The 22,059-nt window shown below is 38.4% G+C and overlaps 1 protein-coding gene across 2 annotated transcripts in view; it reads left to right on the forward strand.

The window, feature by feature from the left end:
* Positions 1–18,764: 18,764 nt before the first annotated feature.
* Positions 18,765–22,059, forward strand: part of KLHL23 (kelch like family member 23) — a 61,722-nt gene continuing 58,427 nt past the window's right edge. The window contains exons 1-2 of one of the 2 annotated variants that reach the window (XM_053698416.1): positions 18,765–18,851; positions 19,765–20,994. In XM_053698416.1, coding sequence (XP_053554391.1) covers positions 19,782–20,994 — 1,213 coding nt within the window. In that variant the 5' untranslated portion in view covers positions 18,765–18,851; positions 19,765–19,781. Of the gene's footprint in view, positions 18,852–19,327; positions 19,388–19,764; positions 20,995–22,059 lie in introns of those variants that run through there. The other variant, XM_053698417.1, reaches the window with a different exon arrangement.

Consider the following 22,059-nt stretch of genomic DNA (forward strand, 5'->3'; position numbering starts at 1 on the left):
CGTGATGAGATGTGGAAAGGTTGTATTAAGAGGTTAGGCTACAGAAAATGCATCCAGTTGAATAGGCTGGAAGTCCTTATTTATCCTAAATATCTTTTTTTCTGTTAAACACATTACAATAATATAATTGTTTGTTGTCAGTAATAAAACAAGGTTGGAAATCATGCCTAAAATGGGTAACTATGGTAAGAAAAAAAAAGTTTATTTCTACAGCCATCTCAACAGCAGATATACTCATCCCAGGTAGGTAAGTGTTTCATACAATGTCTACTGTACAGTATCATTGTATAGGTGCCAGAGGTGGTGTTGTCTATCCCTGCATGTATGTGTGTGTTTGTAATTCCCTGTGTGTGTGTGGTTATCTCTGCATATGTTTGTGTATGTCTATCTATGCATGTGCGTCTAACCCAGTCTATGTGTGTATCCTTGCCTGCGTGTGAGTGCATTCCTGCTATCGTGTGTGTGTGTGTCCTTACCCATGTATGTTCCTCTAGATGCTGACATAAGTACTGTGTACAGTACCAGCCTCTACCTGCTGACATAAGTACTGTGTACAGTACCAGCCTCTACCTGCTGTCATATGTACTGTGTACAGTACCAGCCTCTACCTGCTGACATAAGTACTGTGTACAGTACCAGCCTCTACCTGCTGTCATATGTACTGTGTACAGTACCAGCCTCTACCTGCTGACAAATGTACTGTGTACAGTACCAGCCTCTACCTGCTGTCATATGTACTGTGTACAGTACCAGCCTCTACCTGCTGTCATATGTATTGTGTACAGTACCAGCCTCTACCTGCTGACATAAGTACTGTGTACAGTACCAGCCTCTACCTGCTGACATAAGTACTGTGTACAGTACCAGCCTCTACCTGCTGACATATGTACTGTGTACAGTACCAGCCTCTAACTGCTGACATAAGTACTGTGTACAGTACCAGCCTCTACCTGCTGACATAAGTACTGTGTACAGTACCAGCCTCTACCTGCTGACATAAGTACTGTGTACAGTACCAGCCTCTACCTGCTGTCATATGTACTGTGTACAGTACCAGCCTCTACCTGCTGTCATATGTACTGTGTACAGTACCAGCCTCTACCTGCTGTCATGCGTACTGTGTACAGTACCAGCCTGTACCTGCTGTCATATGTACTGTGTACAGTACCAGCCTCTACCTGCTGTCATATGTACTGTGTACAGTACCAGCCTCTACCTGCTGACATAAGTACTGTGTACAGTACCAGCCTCTACCTGCTGTCATATGTACTGTGTACAGTACCAGCCTCTACCTGCTGACAAATGTACTGTGTACAGTACCAGCCTCTACCTGCTGTCATATGTACTGTGTACAGTACCAGCCTCTACCTGCTGTCATATGTATTGTGTACAGTACCAGCCTCTACCTGCTGACATAAGTACTGTGTACAGTACCAGCCTCTACCTGCTGACATAAGTACTGTGTACAGTACCAGCCTCTACCTGCTGACATATGTACTGTGTACAGTACCAGCCTCTAACTGCTGACATAAGTACTGTGTACAGTACCAGCCTCTACCTGCTGACATAAGTACTGTGTACAGTACCAGCCTCTACCTGCTGACATAAGTACTGTGTACAGTACCAGCCTCTACCTGCTGTCATATGTACTGTGTACAGTACCAGCCTCTACCTGCTGTCATATGTACTGTGTACAGTACCAGCCTCTACCTGCTGTCATGCGTACTGTGTACAGTACCAGCCTGTACCTGCTGTCATATGTACTGTGTACAGTACCAGCCTCTACCTGCTGACATAAGTACTGTGTACAGTACCAGCCTCTACCTGCTGTCATATGTACTGTGTACAGTACCAGCCTCTACCTGCTGTCATATGTACTGTGTACAGTACCAGCCTCTACCTGCTGACATAAGTACTGTGTACAGTACCAGCCTCTACTTGCTGACATATGTACTGTGTACAGTACCAGCCTCTACCTGCTGTCATATGTATTGTGTACAGTACCAGCCTCTACCTGCTGTCATATGTACTGTGTACAGTACCAGCCTCTACCTGCTGTCATATGTACTGTGTACAGTACCAGCCTCTACCTGCTGTCATATGTACTGTGTACAGTATCAGCCTCTACCTGCTGTCATATGTACTGTGTACAGTACCAGCCTCTACCTGCTGTCATATGTACTGTGTACAGTACCAGCCTCTACCTGCTGTTATATGTACTGTGTACAGTGACAGACTCTACCTGCTGTCATATGTATTGTGTACAGTACCAGCCTCTACCTGCTGTCATATGTACTGTGTACAGTACCAGCCTCTACCTGCTGTCATGCGTACTGTGTACAGTACCAGCCTGTACCTGCTGTCATATGTACTGTGTACAGTGACGGCCTCTACCTGCTGTCTTGTAAAAAAGTAATGTAAAAAAGGTCACTCCAGCCCAATGTATGAATCATCAGACCTTTATTGCTTCATGGTCTCAAAGTGAACAACAACGTTTCAGACTTCTCACAGGTCCTTAGTCATGACTAAGGACCTGTGAGAGGTCTGAAACGTGACCAGGAAGCAATAAAGGTCTGATGATTCATACATTGGGCTGGAGTGACCTTCTTTCTTACATTTTATACTGAGGAGTTGGCTGACTCTTTGCTCCGTGCCCACTGCTGGTTGCTGTTTCCTAAACATATAAACATTTTTGTTTATCCTAAATATTTGTATCATACTGTTACTTGTATTAACCCTTTCCTGACAGGAGTAATTTGTCTACATCAGAATAAAGTTCGGATGTAAACAAATTGAAATCATGCAATCGTTCATGCAATCACGTGATTTCAATGATGGGATTGGGTCAGGGGGGAGTGTCTATGATGCTAAGCCCGCCCTCCAGGCCACAATCCCATTCAGAAGGCGCCTTTGGCTTCAGCACAGCGAAACGGCTAGGACATTTCATGCCGTCCTAACAGGGCTAAAGCCCAGCGCAGTTAGGACAGCATGGAATGTCCTAACGGTGGGAAGGGGTTAAAACATTTTTATTAATTCCTGGCCACTGTGTGATGAAATAATGTATTTTCATTAAAGGGTTACTATAGTAAAAAAAAAAATACATGCACTAATTTATTAGAACATGTAATTTAAAGACTATCGGCCCTGGTCTACATTTCCAGTGTTTCTCAAGTGGGCACCCAAGGGGAAATGCCGTATTCAAAGTAATGTAAAGGAAGTGACACATTGCCTGTAAATATAAATATGCTCTGCAAAACAAGAACATAATAGTTTTCCTTCATACACTGAAGCTTTGAGAAATTAGCATTAGGCAAATGTTGATATTAAAATCTTCATGTGTCTATAAAATGTCATGTGGCAAGGCTATTAATGACAGATGGCCACAGCAATACAGAGTGAGAATAATAAACCTAGTTAAAATTAGTGCTGGAAAAGAGAAGGCAAATGTTTATCTAGTCCAACATAATGGGATGAAGATTTCATATATATGTTGGCATAGTAAGGTGATAATGAGGCAAAGCTTACTATAAGGTGGAGGCCTGGAGGGTGATGCAGTCACTGGCAGTTGGCACTTGTCAGTCTCTCTTGTCTCTTGTTTCAGGGTCCTCTTGGCCACAGGGTTTGTTATGGAAGCAAAGCATCAGGAGAAATAGACCCTTGCTACTCAGGTGAGTTGTAAACTGCAAACAGAACAACAAATCAGATCATAAATTAAAGGGATAGTTTTCTTTATTTTTTTATTGCTTCAAAAGATAGATAATGCCTTTACTACCCATTCTAACCGATAAACATCTAAATCTCTGCCTGTTTCTAAGCATTTTATTAGCTTTTCACAGCCAGACAGTGCTTATTCATGTCTGCCATATAGAGAACATTGTACTCGCTCCCGTGGACTTATGCATGAACCAGCACTAATTTGCTAAAATTCAAGTTTGTAAAAAAAAAGCACTGAGATAAGGGGCAGCCTGCAGAGGCTTAGATACAAGATAATCACAAAGGTAAAAAGTATATTAATATAACCATGTTGGTTATGCAAAACTGGGGAATGGATAATAACATAATTTATGTAAGAATTTACCTGATAAATTCATTTCTTTCATATTGGCAAGAGTACATGAGCTAGTGACGTATGGGATATACATTCCTACCAGGAGGGGCAAAGTTTCCCAAACCTCAAAATGCCTATAAATACACCCCTCACCACACCCACAATTCAGTTTAACGAATAGCCAAGAAGTGGGGTGATAAGAAAGGAGCGAAAGCATCAACAAGGAATTGGAAAAATTGTGCTTTATACAAAAAATCATAACCACCATAAAAAAGGGGTGGGCCTCATGGACTCTTGCCAATATGAAAGAAATTAATTTATCAGGTAAATTCTTACATAAATTATGTTTTCTTTCATGTAATAAGCAAGAGTCCATGAGCTAGTGACGTATGGGATAGCAAATACTCAAGATGTGGAACTCCACGCAAGAGTCACTAGAGAGGGAGGGATAAAAATAAAGACAGCCAATTCCGCTGAAAAATAAATCCACAACCCAAATCAAAAGATTTAATCTTTATAATGAAAAAAAAACTGAAATTATAAGCAGAATAATCAAACTGAAACAGCTGCCTGAAGTACTTTTCTACCAAAAACTGCTTCTGAAGAAGAGAAAACATCAAAATTGTAGAATTTAGTAAAAGTATGCAAAGAAGACCAAGTTGCTGATTTGCAAATCTGATCAACAGAAGCTTCATTCTTAAAAGCCCAGGAAGTAGAAACTGACCTAGTAGAATGAGCCGTAATCCTCTGAGGCGGGGATTAACCCGACTCCAAATAAGCATGATGAATCAAAAGCTTTAACCAAGAGGCCAAAGAAATGGCAGAAGCCTTCTGACCTTCCTAAAACCAGAAAATATAACAAATAGACTAGAAGTCTTTCTGAAATCTTTAGTAGCTTCAACATAATATTTCAAAGCTCTAACCACATCCAAAGAATGTAAATATCTCTCCAGAGAATTCTTTGGATTAGGACACAATGAAGGGACAACAATTTCTCTACTAATGTTGTTGGAATTCACAACTTTAGGTAAAAATTTAAATGAAGTCCGCAAAACCGCTTTATCCTGATGAAAAATCAGAAAAGGAGACTCCCAAGAAAGAGCAGATAATTCAGAAACTCTTCTAGCAGAAGAAATGGCCAAAAGGAACAATACTTTCCAAGAAAGTAATTGAATGTCCAGAGATTGACTTAATGACAGGCTTGATACGAACCAAAGCCTGTACAAAACAATGAATATCAGGAAGATTAGCAATTTTTCTGTGAAACAGAACAAAAAGAGCAGAGATTTGTCCTTTCAAGGAACTTGCAGACAAACCCTTATCTAAACCATCCTGAAGAAACTGTAAAATTCTAGGAATTCTAAAAGAATGCCAAGAGAATTTATGAGAAGAACACCATGAAATGTAAGTGTTCCAAACTCTGTAATAAATCTTTCTAGATACAGATTTACAAGCCTGCAACATAGTATTATTCACTGAGTCAGAGAAACCTCAATGACTAAGCACTAAGCGTTCAATCTCCATACCTTCAAATTTAATGATTTGAGATCCTGATGGAAAAATGGGCCTTGAGATAGAAGGTCTGGCCTTAACGGAAGTGGCCAAGGTTGGCAACTGGACATCCGAACAAGATCCGCATACCAAAACCTGTGAGGCCATGCTGGAGCCACCAGCAGTACAAATGAAAGCTCCATTATGATTTTGGAAATCACTCTTGGAAGAAGAACTAGAGGCGGAAAGATATAAGCAGGTTGAAAACTCCAAGGAAGTGTCAACGCATCCACTGCTTCCGCCTGAGGATCCCTGGACCTGGACAGATACCTGGGAAGTTTCCTGTTCAGATGAGAAGCCATCAGATCTATTTCTGGAAGCCCCCACATCTGAACAATCTGAAAAAAACACATCTGAGTGAAGAGACCACTCTCCCGGATGTAAAGTCTTGCGACTGAGATAATCCGCTTCCCAATTGTCTATACCTGGGATATGGACCGCAGAAATTAGACAGGAGCTGGATTCCGCCCATGCAAGTATCCGAGATACTTCTTTCATAGCTTGAGGACTGTGAGTCCCACCTTGATGATTGACATATGCCACGGTTGTGACATTGTCTGTTTGAAAACAAACAGTTCTTTCTTCAGAAGAGGCCAAAACTGAAAGGCTCTGAGAATCGCACGGAGTTCCAAAATATTGATTGGTAATCTCGCCTCTTGAGACTTCCAAACCGCCTGCGCTGTCAGAGACCCCCAAACAGCTCCCCAACCTGAAAGACTCGCATCTGTTGTGATCGCAGTCCAAGCTGGACGAACAAAAGAAGCCCCTTGAACTAAACGATGGTGATCTAACCACCAAGTCAGAGATAGTCGAACATTGGGATTTAAAGGGACATTAAACCCCAATTTTTTCTTTCATGATTTAGAAAGAGCATGCAGTTTTAAACAACTTTCTAATTTACTTCTATTATCTAATTTGCTTCATGCTCTTGATATTCTTTGCTGAAAAGCATATCTAGATAGGCTCAGTAGCTGCTGATTGGTTGTTGCACATAGATGCCTCATGTGATTGGCTCTCCCATGTGCATTGCTCTTTTTTCAGCAAAGGATATCTAAAAAATTAAGCAAATTAGATAATTGAAGTAAATTGGAAAGTTGTTTAAAATTGTATTCTCTATCTGAATCGTGAAAGAAAAAATGTGGGTTTAGTGTCCCTTTAAGGATATTAATTGTGATATCCTTGTATAATCCCTGCACCATTGGCTCAGCATACAAAGCTGAAGAGGTCTCATGTGAAAACGAGCAAAAGGGATCACGTCCGATGCTGCAGTCATGAGACCTAAAACCTCCATGCACATAGCTACTAAAGGGAATGATTGAAACTGAAGGTTTCGACAAGCTGAAATCAATTTCAGATGTCTTTTCTCTGTTAGAGACAAAGTCATGGATACTGAATCTATTTGGAATCCTAAAAAGGTTACCCTTGTCTGAGGAATCAAGGAACTTTTTGGTAAATTGATCCTCCAACCATGTCTTTGAAGAAACAACACTAGTTGATTTGTGTGAGATTCTGCAGAATGTAAAGACTGAGCAAGTACCAAGATATCGTCCAAATAAGGAAAAACCGCAATACCCCGCTCTCTGATTACAGAGAGTAGGGCACCAAGAACCTTTGAAAAGATCCTTGGAGCTGTTGCTAGGCCAAAAGGAAGAGCAACAAATTGGTAATGCTTGTCTAGAAAAGAGAATCTCAGGAACTGATAGTGATCTGGATGAATCGGAATATGAAGATATGCATCCTGTAAGTCTATTGTGGACATATAATGCCCTTGCTGAACAAAAGCCAGAATAGTCCTTATAGTCACCATCTTGAATGTTGGTATTCTTACATAACAATTCAAAATGTTTAGATCCAGAACTGGTCTGAAAGAATTCTCCTTCTTTGGAACAATGAAAAGATTTGAATAAAACCCCAGACTCCGTTCCTGAAAAGGAACTGGCACAATTACCCCAGATACCTCTAGGTCTGAAACACACTTCAGGAAAGCTTGAGCCTTTACTGGGTTCACTGGAATGCGTGAGAGAAAAAAAAATCTCACAGGCGGTCTTACTTTGAAACCTATTCTGTACCCTTGAGAAATAATGTTCTGAATCCAATGATTTTGGATTAAATTGATCCAAACATCCTTGTAAAATCTCAGTCTTCATGCGGACTTGGGGGCTGATTTTGATTTTTTAAATGGCTTGGATTTATTCCAGACTGGAGAAGGCTTCCAATTGGAAACCGTTCCCTTAGGGGAAGGGTCAGATTTCTGTTCCTTATTTTGACGAAAGGAACGAAAACGGTTAGTAGCCCTAAATTTACCCTTAGATTTTTTATCCTGAGGCAAAAAAGCTCCCTTCCCCCCAGTGACAGTTGAAATAATAGAATCCAACTGAGAACCAAATAATTTATTACCTTGGAAAGAGAGAGATAGCAACGTTGATTTAGAAGTCATATCAGCATTCCAAGATTTAAGCCATAAAGCTCTTCTAGCTAATATAGCTAAAGACATATATCTTACATCAATTCTAATTATATAAAAAATGGAATCAGAAATGAAATTATTAGCATGTTGAATTAACTTAAAAATGCTATACACATTATGATCTGGTACTTGTGCTAAAGTTTCCAACCAAAAGGTTGAAGCAGCAGCAACATCAGCCAAAGAAAAAGCAGGCAGAAGAAGATGACCTGAACATAAATAAGCCTTCCTTAGAAAAGATTCAAGTTTCCTATCTAAAGGATCTTTAAAAGAAGTACTATCTGCTGTAGGAATAGTAGTACGTTTAGCAAGAGTAGAGATGGCCCCATCAACTTTGGGGATCTTTTCCCAAAACTCCAATCTATCAGTTGGCAAAGGATACAGTTTCTTAAACCTTGAAGAAGGAGTAAAAGAAGTACCCAGTCTATTCCATTCCCTAGAAATTACATCTGAAATAGCATCAGGAACTGGAAAAACCTCTGGAATAACTACATGAGGTTTAAAAAACGAATTTAAACGTTTACTGGTTTTAATATCAAGAGGACTAGTCTCCTCCATATCTAATGCAATCAACACCTCTTTTAATAAGGAACAAATGTACTCCATTTTAAATAAATATGAGGATTTGTCAATGTCAATATCTGAGGTAGAATCTTCTGAACCAGATAGATCCTCATCAGAGATAGATAAATCAGAATGCTTTTGGTCATTTAAAAATTCATCAAATTTATGAGAAGTTTTAAAAGACCTTTTACGTTTATTAGAAGGTGGTATGACAGACAAAGCCTTCTGAATGGAATTAGAAACCAATTCTCTCACATTAACAGGAATATCCTGAACATTAGATGTTGAAGGAACAACAACAGGTAATGGATTATTACTAATGGAAATATTGTCTGCTTTTGAAAGTTTATCATGACAACTAGCACAAACTACAGCCGGAGGAACAGTTACCACAAGTTTACAACAAATGCACTTAGCTTTGGTAGAACCGACATCAGGCAGCAGGTTTCCAGTAGTAGATTCTGATACATGGTCAGCTTGAGACATCTTGCAATATGTAATAGAAAAAATAACATATAAAGCAAAATTATCAATTTCCCTATATGACCGTTTCAGGAATGGGAAAAAATGCAAACAAAATAAGCCTCTGTAAACCAGAAGCAAAATGAAATAAGGACTTAAATAATGTCCTTCTGCAACAAAAACGAGCATCATAGATGACGCAACTACGTGAAAACTCTCGGCGACAACTAAGACGCCGGAAATGACGAAATTGCGTCAACAAACGTAATTCTTGTGTCAAAAAAGTCTTGCGCCAAGAATGACGCAATAAATTATAGAATTTTGCGCTCCCGCGAGTCTGACAGCCCGCAATTTAGAAAAGAAAGTCAATTTGAAAAATTTTCAGGTAAGAAATATTTTTTTTCTTTCTTTTTTTATATATATATTTATAAATGCATTTCCCAAAAAATTAAACTGACAGTCTGTATGAAGGAAATATACTGATTAACCTGAATCATGGCAAATATAATTACAAACATTATATTTAGAACTTTACATATAAAGTGCCAAACCATAGCTGAGAGTGTCTTAAATAAAAGGAAAACATACTTACCAAGAGACACTTATCTACATAAAGTAGATAGCCAAGCCAGTAGTGAAACGAGAATCAGTAGAGGTAATGGTATATAAGAGTATATCGTCGATCTGAAAAGGGAGGTAGGAGATGAATCTCTACGACCGATAACAGAGAACCTATGAAATAGATCCCCGTTAAGATGACCATTGTATTCAATAGGTAATACTCCCTTCACATCCCTCTGTCATTCACTGCACTCTGAGAGGAACCGGGCTTCAGCACGCTGAGAAGCGCATGTCAACGTTGAAATCTAGCACAAACTTACTTCACCACCTCCATAGGAGGCAAAGTTTGTAAAACTGAATTGTGGGTGTGGTGGGGGGTGTATTTATAGGCATTTTGAGGTTTGGGAAACTTTGCCCCTCCTGGTAGGAATGTATATCCCATACGTCACTAGCTCATGGACTCTTGCCAATTACATGAAAGAAAAAGGGATTACAATAAAAATGTTCAAGTAGACTGTCCCTTTAACTAATTTTCTAGGGAGCTAAACTATTTATTCCTGATACCCACCAGGTTCAATATATCATACTGAAATAGTGAAATTATGTGAATTACCAGGGATGTAAATGTAACATTTCTGCCCAGCCATGCATATGCCTCCCCTTCTTTTGCACAAATTAAATCCAAAGTATATTATTTCTGGAGGGCCACTGGCCCAGTAATATAGAAGTCACATTCAAAAGATTTCTGTAGTTTAGCTCTTTCTATTCTCAGAAAGGATGGTGTTCTGAATTTGGCCCAGTTACCATATACCCCAAAGTGTAAATAATAGCAAAGAAATTATCAGCTGAAGCAAAAATTGTATCTACATTTTGGACATCTTCATTTGCTTGTTTATGTCATTTACTGGAGGAATGAGTATGATAGGTGTGTTATATATGACTGAGACTGATTAGGTGAAACAACAAGTTACTATATATTTATCACTTAATCATGGATAGACCCAGTCCCCACATAGCCAGTAGATGCTGTTTATTATGATTCACCATAGCAATAAACATTGGGGAAACCCAAAAAGTTTTTGCACCAGGACCCTCTCTTGAATAGGTCCACTACTAACTAGGGAGGGTACCATCCAGAACATATCTTAATACCTGTGCAATATTATTCGTACATAAGTAACCCCATGCATAAAACATCATATACAGGCAATTTAGTAGGAAGTAAGCATTCAAATATTTTAGATAATGAGAGAAGGCAACCTGGATTGTATTTCCTTACCAACATTTCAGAAAAATCTTTCTGTTAAATGTTTTTCAAGGGTCCAATCTGCTAAGAACAGTATACAGTAGTTCTTTCCCCCAAAAGGTGTTGCTGTACCACGTTGCCATTGTGTAGAAAGACTCATTGGTACTCTTTGGTTTCAACCAATATTCCAGCATGGTGTCATCCTGTAAAGAAATATTTTAACATACTGTAAATATAGTTTAATCACTGCTGTATCCATGGGTCTTCCCATTACAATTTTACTTTAGTTTAGTCTTTTGTGTGCTGTTGATTCCTTTAACTTGTTCTGCAGATTGCATAATGGTGTATGTAGAGGAAGTGATGTGTGATTCTTCATGCTCTGGTGACTTGCTGCATCACTTGCATCGCTATTCCTGAGTCTACCTTACAGGGAGTGCAGAATTATTAGGCAAATGAGTATTTTGACCACATCATCCTCTTTATGCATGTTGTCTTACTCCAAGCTGTATAGGCTCGAAATCCTACTACCAATTAAGCATATTAGGTGATGTGCATCTCTGTAATGAGAAGGGGTGTGGTCTAATGACATCAACACCCTATATCAGGTGTGCATAATTATTAGGCAACTTCCTTTCCTTTGGCAAAATGGGTCAAAAGAAGGACTTGACAGGCTCAGAAAAGTAAAAAATAGTGAGATATCTTGCAGAGGGATGCAGCACTCTAAAAATTGCAAAGCTTCTAAAGCGTGATCATCGAACAATCAAGCGTTTCATTCAAAATAGTCAACAGGGTCGCAAGAAGCGTGTGGAAAAACCAAGGCGCAAAATAACTGCCCATGAACTGAGAAAAGTCAAGCGTGCAGCTGCCAAGATGCCACTTGCCACCAGTTTGGCCATATTTCAGAGCTGCAACATCACTGGAGTGCCCAAAAGCACAAGGTGTGCAATACTCAGAGACATGGCCAAGGTAAGAAAGGCTGAAAGACGACCACCACTGAACAAGACACACAAGCTGAAACGTCAAGACTGGGCCAAGAAATATCTCAAGACTGATTTTTCTAAGGTTTTATGGACTGATGAAATGAGAGTGAGTCTTTATGGGCCAGATGGATGGGCCCCTGGCTGGATTGGTAAAGGGCAGAGAGCTCCAGTCCAACTCAGACGCCAGCAAGGTAGAGGTGGAGTACTGGTTTGGGCTGGTATCATCAAAGATGAGCTTGTGGGGCCTTTTCAGGTTGAGGATGGAGTCAAGCTCAACTCCCAGTCCTACTGCCAGTTTCTGGAAGACACCTTCTTCAAGCAGTGGTACAGGAAGAAGTCTGCATCCTTCAAGAAAAACATGATTTTCATGCAGGACAATGCTCCATCACACGCGTCCAAGTACTCCACAGCGTGGCTGGCAAGAAAGGGTATAAAAGAAGAAAATCTAATGACATGGCCTCCTTGTTCACCTGATCTGAACCCCATTGAGAACCTGTGGTCCATCATCAAATGTGAGATTTACAAGGAGGGAAAACAGTAAACCTTTCTGAACAGTGTCTGGGAGGCTGTGGTTGCTGCTGCACTCAATGTTGATGGTGAACAGATCAAAACACTGAGCGAATCCATGGATGGCAGGCGTTTGAGTGTCCTTGCAAAGAAAGGTGGCTATATTGGTCACTGATTTGTTTTTGTTTTGTTTTTGAATGTCAGAAATGTATATTTGTGAATGTTGAGATGTTATATTGGTTTCACTGGTAAAAATAAATAATTGAAATGGGTATATACAGGGAGTGCAGAATTATTAGGCAAATGAGTATTTTGACCACATCAACCTCTTTATGCATGTTGTCTTACTCCAAGCTGTATAGGCTCTAAAGCCTACTACCAATTAAGCATATTAGGTGATGTGCATCTCTGTAATGAGAAGGGGTGTGGTCTAATGACATCAACACCCTATATCAGGTGTGCATAATTATTAGGCAACTTCCTTTCCTTTGGCAAAATGGGTCAAAAGAAGGACTTGACAGGCTCAGAAAAGTCAAAAATAGTGAGATCTTGCAGAGGGATGCAGCACTCTTAAAATTGCAAAGCTTCTGAAGCATGCTCATCGAACAATCAAGCGTTTCATTCAAAATAGTCAACAGGGTCGCAAGAAGCGTGTGGAAAAACCAAGGCGCAAAATAACTGCCCATGAACTGAGAAAAGTCAAGCGTACAGCTGCCAAGATGCCACTTGCCACCAGTTTGGCCATATTTCAGAGCTGCAACATCACTGGAGTGCCCAAAAGCACAAGGTGTGCAATACTCAGAGACATGGCCAAGGTAAGAAAGGCTGAAAGACGACCACCACTGAACAAGACACACAAGCTGAAACGTCACGACTGGGCCAAGAAATATCTCAAGACTGATTTTTCTAAGGTTTTATGGACTGATGAAATGAGAGTGAGTCTTGATGGGCCAGATGGATGGGCCCGTGGCTGGATTGGTAAAGGGCAGAGAGCTCCAGTCCGACTCAGACGCCAGCAAGGTGGAGGTGGAGTACTGGTTTGGGCTGGTATCATCAAAGATGAGCTTGTGGGGCCTTTTCGAGTTGAGGATGGAGTCAAGCTCAACTCCCAGTCCTACTGCCAGTTTCTGGAAGACACCTTCTTCAAGCAGTGGTACAGGAAGAAGTTTGCATCCTTCAAGAAAAACATGATTTTCATGCAGGACAATGCTCCATCACACGCGTCCAAGTACTCCACAGCGTGGCTGGCAAGAAAGGGTATAAAAGAAGAAAATCTAATGACATGGCCTCCTTGTTCACCTGATCTGAACCCCATTGAGAACCTGTGGTCCATCATCAAATGTGAGATTTACAAGGAGGGAAAACAGTACACCTCTCTGAAGAGTGTCTGGGAGGCTGTGGTTGCTGCTGCACGCAATGTTGATGGTGAACAGATCAAAACACTGACAGAATCCATGGATGGCAGGCTTTTGAGTGTCCTTGCAAAGAAAGGTGGCTATATTGGTCACTGATTTGTTTTTGTTTTGTTTTTGAATGTCAGAAATGTATATTTGTGAATGTTGAGATGTTATATTGGTTTCACTGGTAAAAATAAATAATTGAAATGGGTATATATTTGTTTTTTGTTAAGTTGCCTAATAATTATGCACAGTAATAGTCACCTGCACACACAGATATCCCCCTAAAATAGCTATAACTAATAACAAACTAAAAACTACTTCCAAAACTATTTAGCTTTGATATTAATGAGTTTTTTGGGTTCATTGAGAACATGGTTGTTGTTCAATAATAAAATTAATCCTCAAAAATACAACTTTCCTAATAATTCTGCACTCCCTGTATTTGTTTTTTGTTAAGTTGCCTAATAATTATGCGCAGTAATAGTCACCTGCACACACAGATATCCCCCTAAAATAGCTATAACTAAAAACAAACTAAAAACTACTTCCAAAACTATTCAGCTTTGATATTTATGAGTTTTTTGGGTTCATTGAGAACATGGTTGTTGTTCAATAATAAAATTAATCCTCAAAAATACAACTTGCCTAATAATTCTGCACTCCCTGTAGTATGCTTCTAAAGAAAGAGAACAAAGTCAATTTGATAATAAAAGTAAAGTGAAAAGTCTCTTTAAAATAGCATACTGTAATAACACAAAGGTAAGACCAGCACACCTGAACTCATCAAAGATCCATAGATATCATGGTAGGTGCAATCATGCAGAATCCAATCCCATAGACTCCAAATAAGTATCCAAAGGCAAATGATGATGCACTCAATGAAGTGAAAGGACTTTTATTGAAGAAAACAGCAACGTTTCGGGGCTACTGCCCCTTTGTCAAGCTAAAAATGCAATGCACATACAAACACTTTATAGCACAGCTAATTAAAACAAGGACCAATAGGAACACATATGGAAGGCGGAGTTACACAGGGGAGACAAAGCTTTTCTCATACATAGTAACATTCATTTAATTAACCCCATGTTGCCAAAAATGGAATCCTAAAGGGCCTAGATTAAAAACATCATATTAGAGGGGACATGTAAAAATGAATACATAGCCATCTATAAGAGAACGGAAGATATATAGAGAAACATGTTAATTAAATTATAATAATGGGTTGAGATCAAACTCCCTATTCATGCCCTTGGGGTAAAGTGTATCAAGTTTCCATATCCACTTAGCCTCTCTGCATAGAAGCTCTCTATGTCTATCACCCCCCCCCCCCCTTTTGGTTTTCTTTTTATTTGGTCTAATACCATAAAGCGAATTTGGTTTGCTTGATGTCCCATTTGTTAAAAGTGAGCAGGCACAGGGAGATCTTTAGTACTGTCATTTCTGATGGTGGACTTATGTTGTCCTATACGGTCCCTTACCCTTTGGGTGGTCTCCCCTATATATAACAGCCCACATGGACATTTAAGGGCGTATACAACATAGGATGAGTTACAGGTAAAAAACACCAGTATTTTAAATTTACACCCGGAGTAGGGATAACAAATTTCACCCCCTTTTATGACACTGTTACAATGGGGACAACCCAAACAGGGGAAGGTGCCATTCTTAGGTTTTCCAAAGAAGGGAGACTTATTACTTTCAGAGTTGACAGTAGATCTAGTGATCCTTTTGCCTAAGTGTACCCCTTGCGATATGCTGCTCTAGGGAACTGAGAAAATTATTTAATGTCAGGACATGACTCCTTTAGGATATGCCAATTATGCTTAAAGGGACATGAAACTCATATTTTTTCTTTCATGGTTTAGAAAGAGCATGCAATTTTAAACATCTTTCTAATTTACTTCTATTATCTAATTTGCTTTATTCTTTTGATATTATTTGCTGAAAAGCATATCTAGATAGGCTCAGTAGCTGCTGATTGGTGGCTGCACATGGATGACTCGTGTAATTGGCTCACCAATGTGCATTGCTATTTCTTCAAGAAAGGATATCTAAAGAATGAAGCAAATTAGATAATAGAAGTAAATTGGAATGGTGTTTAAAATTGTATTCTCTAGCTAAATCATGAAAGAATTTTTTGGCGTTTAATGTTCCTTTAAGAATACCTTGTATTTTATAGCTTAGAGTGTTGTATGTGCTGACAAAAGTTAACCTATCATTGTTGGGGTGACTCTTTCTAGAATGGAAATTTGACCTCACTTCTGTTAAAGGGACAGTATACTGTAAAATAGTTTTCACTTAAAAGTAAGGTAAAGTTGATCACACTACTTAACGCTATGTGTACTAGTATAAAAAAAAACCCATAAGTTTCATTCATCATTTTGAAATTATCAACCCGAAATCTACCTTTCTCTACCTTTCAAACATTGTCCATACTCAAATCTTTCGTCCACCCGACATTTTTGTTTATTTGATTGACATCCGCTTGCTATCTTACTCTCCAATCGGCAGTTTCCCCTTCAGGGGTTTAGCCCATCAATTCCGACGTCACTCGCCGACTGTGCGCATGCGCCGGACTCGACACAACCCACTTCAACCTGTGCTCGTTCGCGAGTAGCGCATGCGCAGTGCTAGCGGTGTAGCGATCGTTTTGTTTTGATTCATTCTAAGCAGTTCAAAGATCGCGCCGCAAGTGTGGGTAAGATATCAAGTTATGTATGTTTAGAATCAACCGCGACATAAAGAATAAATATCTTTTTTTTTGGAGAAAATTATTGCTGTAATTGAAACAATCGGAACGATGTATCTGGCAGCGGGGGAAGTGGCGCATGCGCATACGATATTGACTCTGTGAACGCGCATTGCGCTGACGAAAACAAAGGGGTGAGAACGCTTGGTGTAATCAGAGAGATAAACACGGAAGTGGCATGGGGGAGGGGAATTTAATCGAACGGTTTGAAATAAAAAGTTTGGATTACAGGTAAAATAAATAATGTAACACAAAACTAAGTTAGCGACTACCTTATTTTTGAAAATTACTTTCAATATATGGATTTAATAACTAGAAACTTTACCTTACCTTTAATGTGTTTACAATTGCTTTTTTTTACCAACTGCGGAGTAAAAAATTTATGAAAATTAGCTTTTCAAGGTTTATTTGTGTATATTAAAGCTCTGATTTTGTGTTTTGAAGCCACAACCTAATAAAATGGGTTGAGCTTGTAGGTATAATCAGATCTCATTACTGTATCACATTGTGTACATATACATGTTTCTTAATCTTATATCTGTCCATAAAACAATCACCAGTACTTGGAGAGAACAATGGAAAATCAACATTTTATTACCTTATCTCTGCTATATCCTACTGGGAGTATAATTTCTTTTGCTGGCTGTGTTTACAAAGCTTATCTATAGCTGGGACCTGCGGCCACAAACTTTCAGAATAGGTGGGGATACCACTTGCTAAATCAAATATTTCAAATGCCAATATAACGGTAAAGGATCTACTTGTAAACAATTTAATACACTCCAGCAGGTAAAGTGGATCATTGGGAACAAATTAAAGGGGAGAAATTTTTTGAGTTTATATTCCTTTAATGTCTGATGTAGATTCAGCGTTTCTTATCTACAGAATATGCAGAGATTTTTTTCAGATTTTCTACAGTTACACCTGACCCCTCAGCAGTGAATCCTCTTGGCTCTGGAAACTGGACGTGATCCTGCCTGACTATAAGGCAATTATGAATTTACCTGATTTAGTGGTTGGAACCAGTAGTGCAGAGAATATCTATCTATCCTGTTGCTCTGTCTGTTCTATTTATATGTTTTGTCTATTCTATAGATTATCTGTCTATACTCTGTTATCTATCTATCTATCTTTCTATCTATCTATCTAGTATCTATCTATCTATCTATCTATCTATCTATCTCTAGCTACTTATCATCTATATCTATCTATCTATCTATCTATCTAGTATCTATCATCTATCTATCTATATCTATCTATCTATCTATGTATCTCTATCTACTTATCATCTATCTATCTATCTATTTATCCTACCTGGCTTTGTTATCTATATTTTCTGTCTGTTCTATCTGCCTATATTTATTTATTTACACCCCTATTATATTTTTGCCCACTCTCTTAGCCAAAATTAGGATGCAGATTATTTGTTTCATTTCTTAACAATGTGGGAGGGGAATTTTCATATATATCATCTATCTCATATATATTACATCTAACATCTATAAATTATCTCTCTCTTTAATCTATCAATCTATCTTATATCTATCTATCTATCTATCTATCTATCTAATATATATCTATATATCGAATTTATATCTATATCATCATCTATCTATCTATCTATCTATCATCTACCTATCATATATCTATTTATATATCAATCTATCAATCTCTCTTTCTCCCTTTATATATATATATATTTATCCCGTCTGGCTGTTCAATCTATATGTTCTCTCTGTTCTTTCTATCTGCCTATATTTATTTAATTACACCCCCCTATATTTTTGCTCAAGCCAAAATTAGCAGAATTGGAGATGTTTTTTTCAATGGGTGTGGAATTTAATAGTGTTAGTGGGAAATATTTATTATCTCATGCAAATTATGTACCAAAGTTATACATTTGTAATCAGATTCAGTCCAGTCCAGCAATTTGCAGCTTAGTCACAAAAACAATAAAAAAAGAAAGCTAACGGTATTTACAGATCATTTGTTTAACACTGTGTGGAACTATAATGTAATAGGGACTCTTTGTGAGAGCTAAGTGACCTTTGGAATGACACAGAAGGTGCAGTAGGGAGGAGGGGATGAGAATAGGGATGCAGCGAGTGATACCAGCTGGGATACCAAAATAGGACGTGACTCCCTCCCCCGTGCAAAACAAGTCTATTCCAATTCCCTATGTGCTGATTCCAAAGATGGTCAACAAGGAGGCGCTGTATCCAATGGCATCAGCTGGGGATCAACGGCTTTACCTCTCTCCTGCATCTGCACACATTTTAACTCTTCGTTGTCTTCGAGGCTAATCAAGATATTTAGCAGGTAAACAATGTGTATTGGTTGCAGCTATATTTGAGTCTTAGAAAGGGTAGATGTTAGACAGATAGTAGCCATAAAATACAGATAAGATGGTTTAAAAATGATTTTTGCAGCATCAGCCTTGCCATTTAGAATAATAGTTCAACTTAATAGACAATGGGATGGAGTCGAAAAATAGCAATATCTACTAATTCAGATCAATCATGTTGTATCCTGTGCATACACCTCTGCATTTGCTGCCATGACATTTCAGATGACTCTGAATGTTATTACAAAAGAATACATAAGTGTAAAGTATTTATCATATTCGTGCACAGTATGTACTGAGGGCAGTTTACACAACGACTATTAAATACATTTGCATGGCTATGTTATATCCGGTGATGGTTGTGTTGTGGTGCATGATCTAAATTTACTGAGTGTATTTTGGCTGGGGGCCATAGTGCTTGGAGTAGTTGTGTGAATGCTCCGTACATAACCTCAGGTTGACAGCTGATTGCTAGTCCCAGTAGCTACTAAGGAAGGTTTTATAATTTTTGGTAATGGATTTTAAATCTTTTTGTTGTTTAGGTTACTTAGAAAACGACAAATATTAAACAAAAGGATTGTTTTTGTGTCTCAACATTATTGAAATTGTATTTATTACAAAACAACTACAGGATGGAAGACAGTGTTTAGGGAAACTGAGGACTGTTGGGTAAATAGCACTACTCAGAAATCTGCCTACAGTTAAATAGATTTAATGCATTTCTACCATTAAAAGTTTATTGTAGGCAAGTTACATTTTAATATAATAAATGCCAATTTATCTGCATTATCTAGAAATATTTACCATCCATCTTTCATTAGTGTTTTGATTTTCATGTTTTATTTACAAAATTATTTGAACATGTTTTTTTTTCTTCCTATAATGCAGGTGTTTTTTTAACAGCTATGTCCCTGAAGGACCAACAGGATTATTGCTTTATATATAATGATCCAACTCATCATGCTGATGTTTTGGACTCATTTCTGGCATTCTACAAAGAAGGTTTATTCACAGATGTCACTTTAGTTAGCTCCACAGGTAAGGTGTTCCACTGTCACAAAGCAGTCCTGGCAGCCTGCAGTAACTACTTCAAGGTAATGTTTACAGCAGATATGAAAGAAAAATCTAAAACTCAGATCAAACTTTCTGGTATTGACCACACAATCTTACAAGCCTTGATTAACTACACATATACTGCACAGATTGGGATTACAGCAAGGAACGTCCAAAATCTTATCCAGGCTGCAGACCAGCTTCACTTTGTCTCTGTTAAAGATGCTTGTGAGCAGTTTCTGGTAAGACATCTGGATGTTGGTAACTGCTTGGGGATGCATTCTTTTGCAGAATTCCATGTTTGTCCTGACTTAGAAAAGGAGTCAAGACGAATAATAGTATCACAATTTGATGATGTTTGGATACAAGATGAATTTGTAGAAATCAGTTTGGAGAAAGTACTCTATATTTTTTCCCAAGAGAACCTCAATGTATGGAAAGAAGATACACTTCTGAGGCCGCTAGCTCGGTGGTTGGCTCATAATTGCAGGGATCGTATACAATATATTCATGATCTATTGAAATGTGTTAAACTGGACATAGATGTTGATTATTTAAGAACTTCATTGGCCTTACACAAAAAACATTTGCTAAATGAAAATAAAATACAGTCTTTGTTATATTTTGCTTTGAGAACTCAAACACAAGAGATGTCAAACCGAACAAGTGCAAATATGCTGGTGATTGGAGGTTATTACTGGCACCCGTTATCAGAAGTGCATGTTTGGGATCCTATAAGCAATAACTGGATTCAGGGAGCTGATATGCCTGATCATACCAGGGAAAGCTACAGTGCCACCAACTTAGGTGCAAATATTTATATCACAGGGGGGTACAGGACTGATAACATTGAAGCATTAAGCACAGTGTGGATCTATAATGCAGAACTGGATGAATGGAAAGAAGGCTGTCCCATGCTCCAAGCAAGGTACTACCACTGTTCAGTTACTTTAAATGGATGTGTCTATGTCTTAGGAGGTTATAGGAAAGGGGCCCCTGCAGAGGAAGCAGAATTTTATGACCCACTTAAAAAGAATTGGGTTCCCATTGCTAACATGATAAAAGGTATGTAATGTGCAACATATGAATAATTAGTTTGTTAATTGAAACAGTTCTACATATAACATTAAAGGGACACTGAACCCAATTTTTCTTTCGGGATTCAGATAGAGCATGCAATTTTAAGCAACTTTCTAATTTACTTCTATTATCAATTTTTCTTCGTTTACTACGATCTTCATTTGAAAAAGAAGGCATCTAAGCTTCTTTTTTTGGTTCAGACCTCGGGACAGCACTCAGTAAGAATAACCCAGGTTATTTACCAAAAATGGTCCGGCATCTAAACTTACATTCTTGCATTTCAAATAAAGATACCAAGAGAATGAAGAACATTTGATAATAGGAGTACATTAGAAAGTTGCTTAAAATTGCATGCTCTATCTGAATCACAAAAGAAAATATTTGGGTTTAGTGTCCCTTTAACTTTAATAAAGCACTGTTTCATTTGTGTTAGAAATTGTTAGCCATGTAAAGGGTCATGTTACCCAAATGACAAGAAAATATCACATGGACATCTCTATGTAAACAAATAAAATTATACCAGAGTAAGTGCTCTGTGAGCAATTATACTTCATCTACTGTCATCTGCATGGTGAAAAAAAACAACCATTCTGCATCATCAGTGCTGAGTTCACACCTTGCTTTACTATGATCTCATGGGATTTCACCGAAATGTTGTGAGGTTTCATAGTAAACTTCCTTAAACTTAGAAGGGAAATTAAAAGCCCCTTTACAATGCATTGTAGCTACTAAGGACATTTTGAGTTAAAAATATCCATGTGATATTTTCTAGTCAGCTTTTTACAAATAGGTTGCATCACACAATATTTATGTGTCATGCCCCTTTAATTGTTTCCTATCAAGACAAAGACATCATAGAACTTGAAGGTACTTCTGCATTATGGCAATATGCATTTCTGTTTTCAAGCTGCAAAAGTACTATTTTTTTAACTAATGCAATCAATCATTACAGAAAAAAAATTGTCCCCCCTTCTAAAAATCTAAATTCTACTGGATCATTTACCATGGATTTGTGGAATGATGCATTTGTTTTCTTGTTATGACTGTGAA

Source organism: Bombina bombina, chromosome 1 (assembly GCF_027579735.1).
Source record: "Bombina bombina isolate aBomBom1 chromosome 1, aBomBom1.pri, whole genome shotgun sequence".
In the NCBI taxonomy this organism is placed as follows: domain Eukaryota; kingdom Metazoa; phylum Chordata; class Amphibia; order Anura; family Bombinatoridae; genus Bombina; species Bombina bombina.